This window comes from Lithobates pipiens, unplaced genomic scaffold (genome assembly GCF_037356315.1).
Source record: "Lithobates pipiens isolate NorthernLeopardFrog02 unplaced genomic scaffold, aLitPip1_a1.2 Scaffold_18, whole genome shotgun sequence".
NCBI classification, from domain to species: domain Eukaryota; kingdom Metazoa; phylum Chordata; class Amphibia; order Anura; family Ranidae; genus Lithobates; species Lithobates pipiens.
The window spans coordinates 555,615,910-555,628,682 of record NW_027507758.1 but is presented as its reverse complement, the minus strand read 5'-3'; the positions used below and the strand labels follow the sequence as shown (position 1 = coordinate 555,628,682).

Below are 12,773 nucleotides of genomic sequence, written 5' to 3'. Positions count from 1 at the left end.
TATTGTTTTTTTTCTAACACCCTAGAGAATAAAATGGCGGTCATTGCAATACTTTTTTTCACACCGTATTTGTGCAGCGGTCTTACACTTTTTTTGGAAAAAATTCACTTTATTGAATAAAAAAATAAGACAACAGTAAAATTAGCCCATTTTTTTTTATATTGTGAAAGATAATGTTACACCGAGTAAATAGGATAGCCAACATGTCATGCTTCAAAATTGCGCCCGCTCGTGGAATGGCGTCAAACTGTTAGCCTCAAAAATCTCCATAAGCGACATTTAAAAAATTCTACAGGTTGCATTTTTTGCGTTACAGAGGAGGTCTAGGGCTAGCATTATTGCTCTTGCTCTACCGATCGCGGCCATACCTCATGTGTAGTTTGACTACCATTTTCATATGCGGGCGCTACTCATGCATGCGCTCGCTTCTGCGCATGAGCTCGTCGGGACGGGTGTTTTTAAAAACCTTTTTTTTATTATTTTCTTATTTATTTTAATTCATTTTTAATTTTTACACTGTTTTATAAAAAAAAAAAAAAAAGGATCACTTTTATTCCTATTACAAGGAATGTAAACATCCCTTGTAATAGAAAAAAGCATGACAGGTCCTCTTAAATATGAGATCTGGGGTCAAAAAGTCCTCAGATCTCATATTTGAGCTTATATGCAATAAAAAAAAAGTAATTAGAAAAAATTACATTGAAAAAAAATGTGCCTTTAAGAGGTATGGGCAGAAGTGACGTTTTGACGTCGCTTCCGACCTCCTATGGTATAGAGACGAGTGGGAGCCATCTTAGCCTCATTCGTCTCTATACCCAGCACAGGAAAGGACCTGATCGCCTCCGCCACTACCGACGGCTCCGGTAAGCGGCGGGAGAGCAGAGGGAGGGAGGGTGTCACCTCTCCCGCCACCGAGGCACTTCAAGTCACAGGACAGTGTTCACCACTCCTGATGACAGGGAGCAGTGATCTCTGTCAGGACACAAGCCAGAACGGGGAAGTGCCTTGTTTACATAGGCACTTCCCCGTTCTGAGGCTCCGTGACACGATCATAGAGTCCGCCGGTCCCACGGGCATGGTCACGCTGTATGTGGCACACCTGCTATCGCATGGATGAACTGTGAATTAGTTGACTATTATTGACTAGTTGGACTATGCTGTACAGTATGGAACGAATTGATATACTGTATATGGCATGTTTTGCACTTTTATAGCACCTTAATGGATTTCATTTATTTTTAAATATTATATACATTATCGACTGATTTATTTATCTTTCACATAGGGGGGAGAGCTGTACATATTTTATTTTATATTTTTAAGTCAGAAATGTTTAGAAGAAGCTTACATGTTATGTTGCAGAATTTTATTAAACAGATTCATCATGAAAGCTAAATGAGATACACAAGTCAAAGTCACAGAGTAAACAACTTAAAAGGGGTCTAGTTATAAAGCATTCGTTAGATGAATGTTAAACACATTCGTACAGACTGGACTAATTTTCCCCATATTTTCTGTAATAGATTTTTTCTGTGGTTGACAGCTTCTGTTGAACGGGACTGCTGGAAAACCTTTTGTCGACTAGGTGGCTGTCGCTCATAGGATAACCAGTGTATTCTGACAGCAGAGTCCCTCTATCAGAATACAATGGCACAACAGGGAGGATTCTTCCATCCACCTCGCACTTGTGGATGGGGGAATCCATTTGTTTTCTTTCAATCGTCCCACATCTATGGCCAACCTTAATCAGAAGTCAGCATGCGTCTTGTGATTTTACATGCACAATTTTCCAAATTAGCGCATTGTGATATTAAAGTTCTGAATCTTTGTCTTATAGATCCCAAACATTTCCATATTTAAAAGGTTTATACTATTCCAAGCTGATTTTTGTCTTCAAACCATTTAGAAAGAAATATTCACAACAATGTTAAATACCTGAATGGTGTGATCACTCATCAGGTCCGTACAGCCCACTGCATGGGGTCCCTTCCCCTTTGGTATCCCGTGGAACTGGGCACTACTGTAACTTCCCATCCTCGCTACTGCTCTGGAGTCTTCCAAGTGTCTGATGGAAAAGCGCTTCAGAGCCTGCAATAAAGCAAGAGATGCATGAATGTGTCTGCAGAGATAAGTCAAAACATTTTAGCTTAAAGGGTATCTAATCCCAAAAAACAAAACAAAATGTAATTATACTTCAGTTTATCAGTCCTTTGATGTGGTGGCCGCATTCGTTTTATTTTTTTTCAACCATACTTCTTCCTTTATTTTACCTGGTAACCCCATGAAAAACACTTCCTATCCCTGGGTGACTACACTTACTCCTCCACTGCATCTATGGAGGGAGTCATAGTTTCCACCCAGGCTGGAGTTTAAACATTTCTGCCTTTGTCTCCATTACATGGGGGATGGCGAGCTTCCTGCTGGGGGGGCGTACTTGTGAGTGCTTGTCCATAAGAAACACAGGACGGGGCTCGGCCCTGCCCGCTCCCTCCTCCCACGCTGTGATTAACATTGGTACTTACAACTGTCTCTCAGCCAATGAGGAGGCAGAGACCTGGGAGAACATCTGCTCTTGTGCACATCGTTGGATCGCGGTCAAGCTCAGGTAAGTATGGGGGGGGGGGGGGTCTGCGAGGGGAGCTAGACATAGGTTTTTTTCCTAACTGGATAAAATGCATAAAGATAAAATAAAGTCCAATCTTTAAAACCACTTTAAACATAAAGCATTATTGAAATCACTAGGTATAAAAACAAATTAAGAGAATCTATTACCCCACCAAGAAAGTTAAAGATACTTAATTCTGTGCCTGGCTTCCAACCTGTGGACCTCACCTAGGTAACAGGGACATCACTCCCTGTGGTCTCCTATGAAAGCCAAGGATGCCATATATCAAGAGGATGTGCTCCTGCACTGTGTGGCATGCAGAGCAGAGCAGTCCAGAAAACAATGTACAAATGGCTTATAGATGACTGTAATTTTCAATACAGAGAACATTGGTCCAAAAAGTAAAATTCATCATGGTGTATAGCATGCAATGGCACATAGTAATGCAGAGCACAACAAGGGGCCATCTGACATATGTAACATACAGTGCAAAGAGGCCACAAGACTAAAGTATGTAATGTATAGATCTGCATGGAGGGCTGTGGTCCAAAATGATGCAACTTGTCCCCCAAGTCATGTCATCCTTCGGTCCTAGCTATTGACTTACTGAGGGTGGTAGAGTGGTAAGAGCAGCTGGACCATCTTCTTCTAGACCATGGGTGTCCAACCTTCGGCCCTCTAGCTGTTGTGGAACCACAATTCCCATGGGCCATTGCAAGGCTGACAGTTGTAAGCATGACTCCCAAAGGCAGAGGCATAATGGGAATTCCATAACAGCTTGAGGGCCACAGGTTTGACCCCCATTATGTAGACGATCCTCCATTCAGCAGAGTGTCAGTGGCTATGCAATCATTGTGGACTCCATTATGTTATTTACCCCCTATTGCCCATTCGTGTTGTGCTATAAGGCTTTGGTCTCACTTGACAGCCACAAGCCTAAGTAGCCATGTCTTGTCTTCACAGTAAGTTTTCTTGCAGAATCAGTATATGCCATATGGCACAATATATAGCAGTAAAATATAAGCATTAAAGAGGAAGTAAACCCTGATGGGATGGGATCTCTCCAGAGCTTGGACCAGCTGAGTAACATCAGCCAACAGCAGGCTAAAGTCCACTGCTGGCTGCAAAATAGGGTCACAGGACTGCAGAACTAAGTGCTTTAGCCCTATTTCTTCTTCAATGGTAAAATGTGTTTAAGAGTTCCAGTAAAATTTGTTTTATTTTCAGATCTGAATAGAGTGATGCAGTGTTAAAAAATACTGTCAGATTTTTATTTCTGTCTGTTGCCTCACTTCTTACCCATGTGACTTGTCTACATAAAGTTCAGCTCACAGACCACTGGTCTCAGGGACAGGCTGTACAACAAAAAAGCCAATCAAATCCCAATGCTTCCAATACTCAAACATATTAGTAAATTTGTGTTAAGAATTTATAGTAGAAGCCCCCCCCCCCCCCCAAGCTAGGGTCAGATGATACGAGATAATACCCCAATTATCAGTGTCAGATTGGGGAATCATACGTATATAACCTCAGTGATATCTTCTAAGGACAGACTCATTCAGCTTAAATAATATCACCAAATATATGATACCCCTCATTGTTTATTAAAGGTAACCTCAGACCATTTCTGCAATGCTTTCGCCTCTGTGGCCTGGAGACTGACGTTTACCATTGTGGCTTTGTCATTGTATACACCGCCATTATGGTCACAAGTATGTGGGTTTCTCGAACCTGCCTTGGGTTTCTCTAATATTCAATGCCCCAAGACTTGGCAGTTGGGGTTGGTGGAGGACCTACCAATAGCTCCCATGCCAAAAAAAAATTGTATCCTTTATTTCTATAAAAAAAAAAAAAAAAAGAAGGTTACTTGGAAGAGGTCTCTCCCACCAAACCTTACAGAATGGAAAGCACTGATTAACCCCTTCTCGCCACTGTGTCCTGGCCCTTTAAGTGGATCTATAAGCCGGGAGGTGGGCATTTTGATCATGTGATCGCTGTGTTTGGCATTCACAGCAGTCACATGATTGAAAAGCTCCCGATTGCAGAGCTTTCTGGTACCCGTCCGTTACACAGCACAATTATGTGTTTATCTAGGGCCGCATATATGCGACTGCTCTGCATTAAAGGCCATCCGCTGAGAGGCTGGTATATGCACCAAGTTGGCGGGAAGTGATCAACACAGCCCTCCTACTGTATCAACTCACCTACACTATCAGTTAATAAACAGCCTCTTGAAAGGAAATATATTATTACTTTATTCCCTTGGCTGGATTCCTCTATTAAGCCTGCAAGCTGCATGAAAATGGTATCCTGCCTATGTGCATTTATAGCTCAGGGCTTTCACAAAGAGTAATACAATGTGGACAATTATAGGCAGAGGAACGCCAACTGTTCCTGTCTGCATATTTTTTCAAAGCTGCCTTTATTATGTGACTGTAACTTGTGAATTAATTCCTTTCTTTTATAGAGTTCTGCTTTGCAGTAAATACACACGCACACCATTGTTCAGCGATACAGGGAAAAGAAAGCTGCCTGTAGAAAAATACAAGTGTTCTTCCTAATAAAACAAAACAGCCAAAAATATGCAACTATGTCTTCTTAATGTAATTGAAACTACAAGCTTATTTTGCATTCTATGTTAAATAATGGGAGTCATGGAAAACTGACTTTACACAGGCTACAGTCCCAATGCATGCTCCTACATATTTATAAAAATTGCTGGTCACAGCCCCAGTAAGAATCCATATTTATTCCCTGGGGCAAGTCTCTCATCCAGGGTTCCTTAGAAGCTTAGGGTTCCTCCAGAGGTCACTAGTGGTTCCCATAGGACTGGGGTATTTAATTAAAAAGGTCCGGTCAGTAAAATTTTCTTCCAGCAGAGGTCTGAATATCATGTTGGTACCCATGGCGTATTTTTGCGTGTGAAAAAGCGTATCTTGCTGCAGCATAAGTTGCTAGCTTGGTGCGGCGTGATAAAGAAAAGAAGGTCAAGCACTTCTTTCTCTGCATTTCTTGCAGGTAGTGCAGCCCACTAAAATGGGCCGACCTACCCACATCGTGTGCATCTAATGCACATGCACAGATCTGAACCCATTCGTACATCAGTGTCCTTGGTCTCCAGTGCACATCAAAGTCCCCTACCCCTTCACATCAAGATCCCCTCTTGAAGAGTGTCTTCAGCTCCCCATTTACACCCCCTCCTCCCCTTTCACAGTAGTGTCCTCACACTTACTTGACATCAAACCCCCCCCCCCCCCCCCAACTGTACTGTCCTTCTTGACATCAACCCCCCCCCCACACACACACACACACAGTACTGTCCTCTTGTCCCTATTTACATAATTCCCCCACATTACTGTCCTCAGTCCCTCCTCCCCTTATCACAGTCCTCAGGCTCCTTCAACTTTAATGTCCTCTACGCCCCCCCCCCCATAATGCAACCCTCATCTCCACCACAACCCACCCTCATCTCCTTTTCAGCAGCCCTTCACACTAGTGTCCTCTACTTTAAAATCCTCAGCCCTCCCCATATTACAATCTTCACCTCCAGTCCCCCCCCCCCATTCAGTCCTCAACTCCTTTTCCGCCAACCTTCACACTAGTGTCCTCACCCCCCTCTAACTTCACACCCCCGCCCCCCTACTTTAACATCCTCAGCCCTCCCATATTACAACCCTCACCTCCACCTCCTCCATTCAGCCCTTCTCTCCTTTTCAGCCAACCTTCACACTAGTGTCATCACCCCCCCCCCCCCCCACTGTCTCACCTTATACAAAAAGATTAAAAGATTGGAGAGAGGCACAGCATATCTGGATCAAGGGCGGGAGTTGCAAGATGGTGATTGAATGCTAGGATGAAGAGCAGTCCTAGCAACCAGTCACCTGCTTGTTAGCCTTAGGCAGCTCCTACACTCCATCTGGAAACTGTCCTGCCTCTTGCTGTCAGCTCTGTGAGGATTATAGAGTGACGGCGGAGAGTAGAAAAGGCTCCTAAATGGAGGGATCACAACAGTCTGAATGGTATGATCTCCTGCCTATGCTGGCCACTACTGTAATTGGGTTACTTTTGCAATCACCACCAATTTAATTTAGGTCTGATCATTTTAGCGCGGGTTCCCAGAGGCATAATAACTATTCCAAGGGTTCCTCTGTGGCAGAAAGGTTGAGAAAGGCTGCCCTAGAAGGTGATAATGAGCATTCATCCACTATTTTTAAACTGTGTTATGGATTCAGCTAATATTACCAGTAGCACTTCACCTGCTTATGAAAATTGTTCCCTATATTATATGCTTGTTACTACTGTTGATGCTAATTTTTCCAGGATAAAAATACTCACGAGCCCAGTGAATCCTTCGTTGTCCTTTCCTCACCACTGCTTTTGCACAGCACGTCCCTTTCTGTCATGTATGTTTTCTTTGTCACTTCCTGGTTCTTGCATTTGGCCCCCTGATGACGTTGCGTCACATCCCATGCATACAATATTGAAGATTGTTGCCACAGTGTCAGGAGATCTCATGAGAGTTTTCCACCTAAAACCCTAGTCTTCTGGGATGAGTGACGTGTATCGCTGGGGACAAAAAAAGGGCTACATCACCCTTGCCTGGGGGTTGAGGAAGAAGGAAGCAAAATCATGAAGAATACAAAAAAAAAAAATACTATACAATTATTTAAAATGGAGGTGGAGGGGAAAAAATTAAATAAATTAATAAAAAGGGGGGGGGGGGGGGCCAAGTTCTAAATTTACTGAAAGGTCAGTTTTAAGGAACAGAAAAGCTCTGCCTTCAAAGTTTAGCTTGCTGTACAATCTTCAGCACCCGGCACACCTCTAGCAGTGCTAGATGCCTGGTCCCTCCTCTGCACTCTGTGGTTCCATTCACCGGCCATATGTCGCTAGCTGACACAGCTTTGAGGTAGGGGCCTGTGGAAAGAACCACAGGGAGGGAACAGGTATCTAAACTCCTGGAAGAGTGTTGGATGCAGAAGATTCTACAGAAGGCAGGGCATTTCTGTTTAATAAAAAGCAACAGAAGCAGACCTTTCATTGAGTGTAGAATTCTTTTCTTTCCTCCATCTCCCTCTTAAAGCTAAACCTCACCCAAAAGTTCCATTGCCTGCATCCTACACTACCACATTTGGCACTTTATTTGGGGGGGGGGGGGGGGAGGTACCTGGTTCTGGTCAGATGCGCCGCAGTGATCTGAGCTGGAAGTTCAGCCCCCCACCCTTCTCCGGCAGCCTTCTGGGACACATCACAGATCCCAGAAGACTCGGAGGCCATACAAAGCACAGCGTGGCTCGCCCATGAGCTGTAGGAAAAGTGTCTGTGAAGTCACAAGGTTTCACTGCCGGTTCCCTTACGTACGATGCAGACGCCTGCACCCAAAATCCGCGGACCGGTAAGTGTCCTCATATTAAAAGTCAGAAGCTACAGTATTTGTCGCTGTTGACTTTACATTATTTGGGAGGAACCTGGAGCTCCTCTTTAAAGTAGTTGTAAAACCATACACACACACACACACACACACACATACACACCACACCTGTAAAAACAAAGGCATAATGAGCTAGTATGCATCGCATACTAGCTGGTTATGAAATACTTACCTTAGATTGAAGCAGTAGTCCCTGTACACCGGTGTGACCGGCGACATGTCTCCCGTAGTTATTTCTGGGTTTGCGGGCTCCGGTGCTGTGATTGACCAGACCGTGATGATGTCACACCCACGTATGCACGCGGGAGCTGCTGGCCACAGCACGTGCCCTTTTGGCGCAAGCGTATATGGTAAATATCTCCTAAACCGTGCAGCCTTATTATAGGCTTACCTGTAGGTGCAAGTGGTGTAACTAGGTTTACAACCACTCTAAGAGGATCAAAGGCATAGGCGACCTGGTATTTATTTTTTTAACAGAAATTCTCTTTAAAGCAGAACTTACACTGTATGTGAGCACCACAAACTGAATATTAAAATTTAATTAAAGAAATTACTTTGAAAAACCTCACTCATCCAAGTCTTTATGAAACTTGCTTTGTGCACTGGTCCAAATCATTTGGTGGAGGGGGTGGGATTATGGTGTAGGGCTGTCTTTTAGAGGTTGGGCTTGGCCCTTTAGTTTCAGTGAAGGGAACTCTAAGCCCTTGTACACACGGTCGGAGAATCCGTCGGAATGTGTCCTATCGGACCGTGTTGTCGGATAATCCGACTGTGTGTGGTATGCATCGGACTGATTCCGTCGGACCCAATTTTCCAACTGGTTCGATCGGACATACTCCGATCATGTGTAGAGAATTTTGATCGGACCAAGTGCCACGCATGCTCAGATCAAATTCCTACATCAAAGCTATTGGCTACTAGCCTGAACGTAGTCCCATCGTAATGAAATTACGTCATCACGTTCTGAATGATCGGATTTTTCGACAACTTAGTCCGACCGTGTGTATGCAACAGTTTCTGGCATGCACCTCAAACCAATAGAGCACCTTTTGGATAAATTAGAGAGGAGACTGTGAGCCAGTCATCCGACATCTGTGCCTGACCTCACAAATGCACTTCTGGAAGAATGGTCAAACATTTCTATAGACCCACTCCTAAACCTTGTGGACAGCCTTCCCAGAAGAGTTAAAAGCTGTTATAGTTGCAAAGGGTGGGCCAACTCAATATTGAACTTTACAAAATAAGACTGGGATTCCATTAAAGTTCACGTGCAGATGCCCCAGTACTTTTGACATTATTATTATACACAATTTATATAGCGCCAAAAGTTTACACAGAGCTTTACAATGTAGAGGGGAGGACAGCACAATTACAGTACAGAAGGGATAGGAGGGCCCTGCTCATAGAGCTTACATTCTTCTTTCCCCCCCCCCCCCCCCCAAAAAGTTTTTATTGGGAATCAAAAGACAAAAATCGTACAGATAATTGACAGTCAATTTTGATAAGGATGCACAGAACAAAACATAATAATTTACATAAGTCAAGAAAAAAACAAGGCAAAAGATTAATATTAATGCTGAAAAACTATCCTTGCGGGGTTGTAGAAAAGCATTATAAAGCAGGAAATAACACATGGTGAGGTTATGAATGACCATCCTAAGTAATCACAGGCTTAAATCATAGAAGACACTGGATGGATCTGTCTACGAGCCCCTGCTATTAAAAATAAAAAACAAGAGGGGTATAACCGGGGTAGCAAGGGATGAAGAGAAGGAAAAGGGAGGGGGGGGGGATGTGGATGGTGGGCGGTGAGTCTCGTGGTGGTTCCCGTAGGTGTACCCAGGTCTTTCCATAAATGGATTTAGCTACCGATGGAGTTTAAGAAAGCAACTGTGCTGGTTCTAGTGAGAAGGATAGTGAATGGAGAATGGAAGTGCCTTTCTTTAGTCCTTTAAAGGTAGCTCATCATAAGAGAATGAGAATTGGTCCAATGTGGCTTGGTCGGCTGGTGGAAGGGCCGAAAGGATGAAGGCTTGCCATCTTTAGAAGAAGCAAGCTTTAGGTTTGGGTTCCATGAAGTCTGCTTTTTGAGTTGGTTAATAGATGGGCCTTGGGGTAAAATCCAGTGTTTAAGGATGAGCCTCCGTGCAATAAGCAGGCATAGCAAGGTCCAGTCTTTGGAAGAGGAGTGTTTGGAGGTCGCACCGGATGATGAGACATTGGAAGTCAGGGACCAAGGTAGCAGCAGAGGGTTTCAGTAACCGAAGATCAGGAGTAGAAGGTCTTTGGGTAACTCCAGCAAGGTGACTTTGAAGATAAAAGGAAATTACTTGGTCCTAAACAGAGATGGAGGGGCAGAACCAGAAACGGTGTGAGAGAGGTAGTTTGGGAGCTTGGCAAAAAGGGCATGAGGCCCCGTCTCGGTTAGATTTGGGAGAGAGAAAAGGGGATATGGGCCCGGTGGGCAATCTTGAGCTGGGTTTCTCTCCATATTTCGTTGGGGGTTAGTTGGAGAACTTTCTGTAGTCCAATCAGAACTTTGTCCACTAGGTTGGGGTCCGGGAAGTCTACACCCCAGTTGGCGATGGATGAAGAAGACAGAAGCGGGGATGAATCTCACAAAAGAGGTTTGTATATATCCGAAATTTTGTATTGGCCACACTGCAGCAAATGATCTGTAAAACTGGGTTTAAATCTCTGAGATTCTTCTTTGCAGGTGCTGGAAAGGAAGCTGATGCATTGTTTATAGTAGAAGGCATGGGAAGGAGGTAGAGGAAAAGAAGTTGCCAAGGTTTGAAAAGGTATTGGTTTCCCAGTAACCAGGTCACACATGGGAGGAAAAATTTGAGAGGCCCCATTTCTGCCATTCCGAGTAGGATTTGTAGTGAAGACCAGGTAGAAAATTGGGGTTGTCTTGAATAGGTAGATGAAAGGAGATGAATGGGGGAAGTTTGAGGATTTTCATGGTTTCTCTCCAGGCTATGGTCATGTCCCGTAGAAGAAGGTTGTGTTGATATGAAGGGGGAACAGAGAATAGGGGTGAGCCATTGCGGATTCCAGGCTGAAGTTGGAGTACCGGGATGATTGGACCATCCAGTCTAGACTGGTCCTTAACAGACATGCTAGGTTATACAATCTTAAGTTAGGTAGACTGATGCCCCCATTGCTCCTAGGAAGATGTAATTTTTTTAAAGGCTATACAAGGTCTCTTGCCACACCAAAGAAATTTTGAAATTACGGAATTAAGAGATTTGGCATTCTTGTGCTTTAAGAGTAATGGTATAGTTTGCAAAGGATACAACAGCCTGGCGAAGCTTATCATTTTTACAAGGTGGCACCTTCCCAGGAGCGAGAGGGGGAGATCCATCCAGTTAGACAATTCCTGAGCAAGTTAAGCAAAGAGGGGAGGGTAGTTGAGATGATAAAGAGAAGAGGGCAGTTTTCCAATCTTTATTCCCAGATAGGTAATGTAGGAGGAGGCTACTGTGAATATGGAGAGCTGAGCCCAGGAAGGTATGGTACGTTTACCGATGGGAAGAATTTCACTTTTAAAGTAATTAATATGAAGACCCGAGCATAGCTTGAAATTATCAAAAATATTTTTAAACGCTCATTATATCATCCGGGGGATTGGCCGTAAAGATAAGGATGTCATCGGCAAAGAGTGAGGTGCGTAGTTCTGAATTGCCGATCTTGATGCCCCGCAGGGAAGCTGTCTGGGATAAGTATATGGAGAGGGGTTCCAAGGCAATGTTAAACAGAAGGGGGGACAGGGGAAAGCCCTGTCTGGTCCCCTTGTGGAGGTAGAATCTTTCTGAAAAGGAGACCCGCTGCAACCAGTCTAGCTGTGGGTGATGTATACATGGAGTAAATGAGGTGGCAGAAGGGGCCTGTAAACCCCATTTTAGAAAGAGAAAGTGATAGCCAGTCAAAACTTACATTATTAAAGGATTTTTCTGCATCTAGGGTGATGGTGTAGTCACCTTTAGGGTCTTGTTTGGCTTGTTCAAGGGCCCCTTAAGACTTTGCGAATGATCAAGGTGACTGTGCGCCCTTTCACAAAGCCAGACTGGGCAGGATGTAGGAGATCAGGAAGGATGACAGCAAGTCTGGAGGCCACCATCTTTGACAGGATTTTAACATTCTAAGCCCTTATACACACGGTCGGACATGCCGACGGAAAATGTCTGATCGGACCGTGTTGTCGGATAATCCGACCGTGTGTGGGCTTCATCTGACTTTTTCCGTCGGAATGTCTGACCAACAAAGTTTGAGAGCTGGATATAAAAATTTTCCCACAACATGATCCGATCGGACTTTGTCCGATCGTTTGTAGAGCATTCCGATCGGACAAAGTGCCACGCATGCTCAGATCAAATTCCTAGACCAAATCTATTGGCTACTAGCCTGAACGTAGTCCCGTCGTAACTAAATAACATCATCATGTTATGAACTATTGGATTTTCCGACAACTTTGTCAGATCGTGTGTATGCAACACCAGTTTCGGTCAAAATCCGTCTGAAAAATCTGATGGATTTTGTTATCGGAATGTCCGACCATGTGTAGAGAGAGAGGAGCTCGATGACGGCTTGGTTACCTGTCGGAAGATAGGGGCTGCCCGTCCAGATGCCTGATTATACCAAGTGGAGTATGGGGACTGTGACGTTAAGGAGGGTTTTGTAAAATTCACTTGTGAATCCGTCCAGGCCGGGAGCTTTAGAAGGATGGAGGTCACG

At 44.1% G+C, this 12,773-nt stretch overlaps 1 protein-coding gene across 4 annotated transcripts in view; it reads right to left on the bottom strand.

Moving 5' to 3' along the window:
• PLA2G7 (phospholipase A2 group VII) overlaps positions 1–12,773 on the bottom strand; it is a 102,415-nt gene that overhangs the window by 43,195 nt on the left and 46,447 nt on the right. For 3 of the 4 annotated variants that reach the window (XM_077488928.1, XM_077488929.1, XM_077488927.1), the window contains exon 2: positions 1,936–2,088. In XM_077488928.1, coding sequence (XP_077345054.1) covers positions 1,936–2,034 — 99 coding nt within the window. In that variant the 5' untranslated portion in view covers positions 2,035–2,088. Of the gene's footprint in view, positions 1–1,935; positions 2,089–6,940; positions 7,159–12,773 lie in introns of those variants that run through there. The other variant, XM_077488930.1, reaches the window with a different exon arrangement.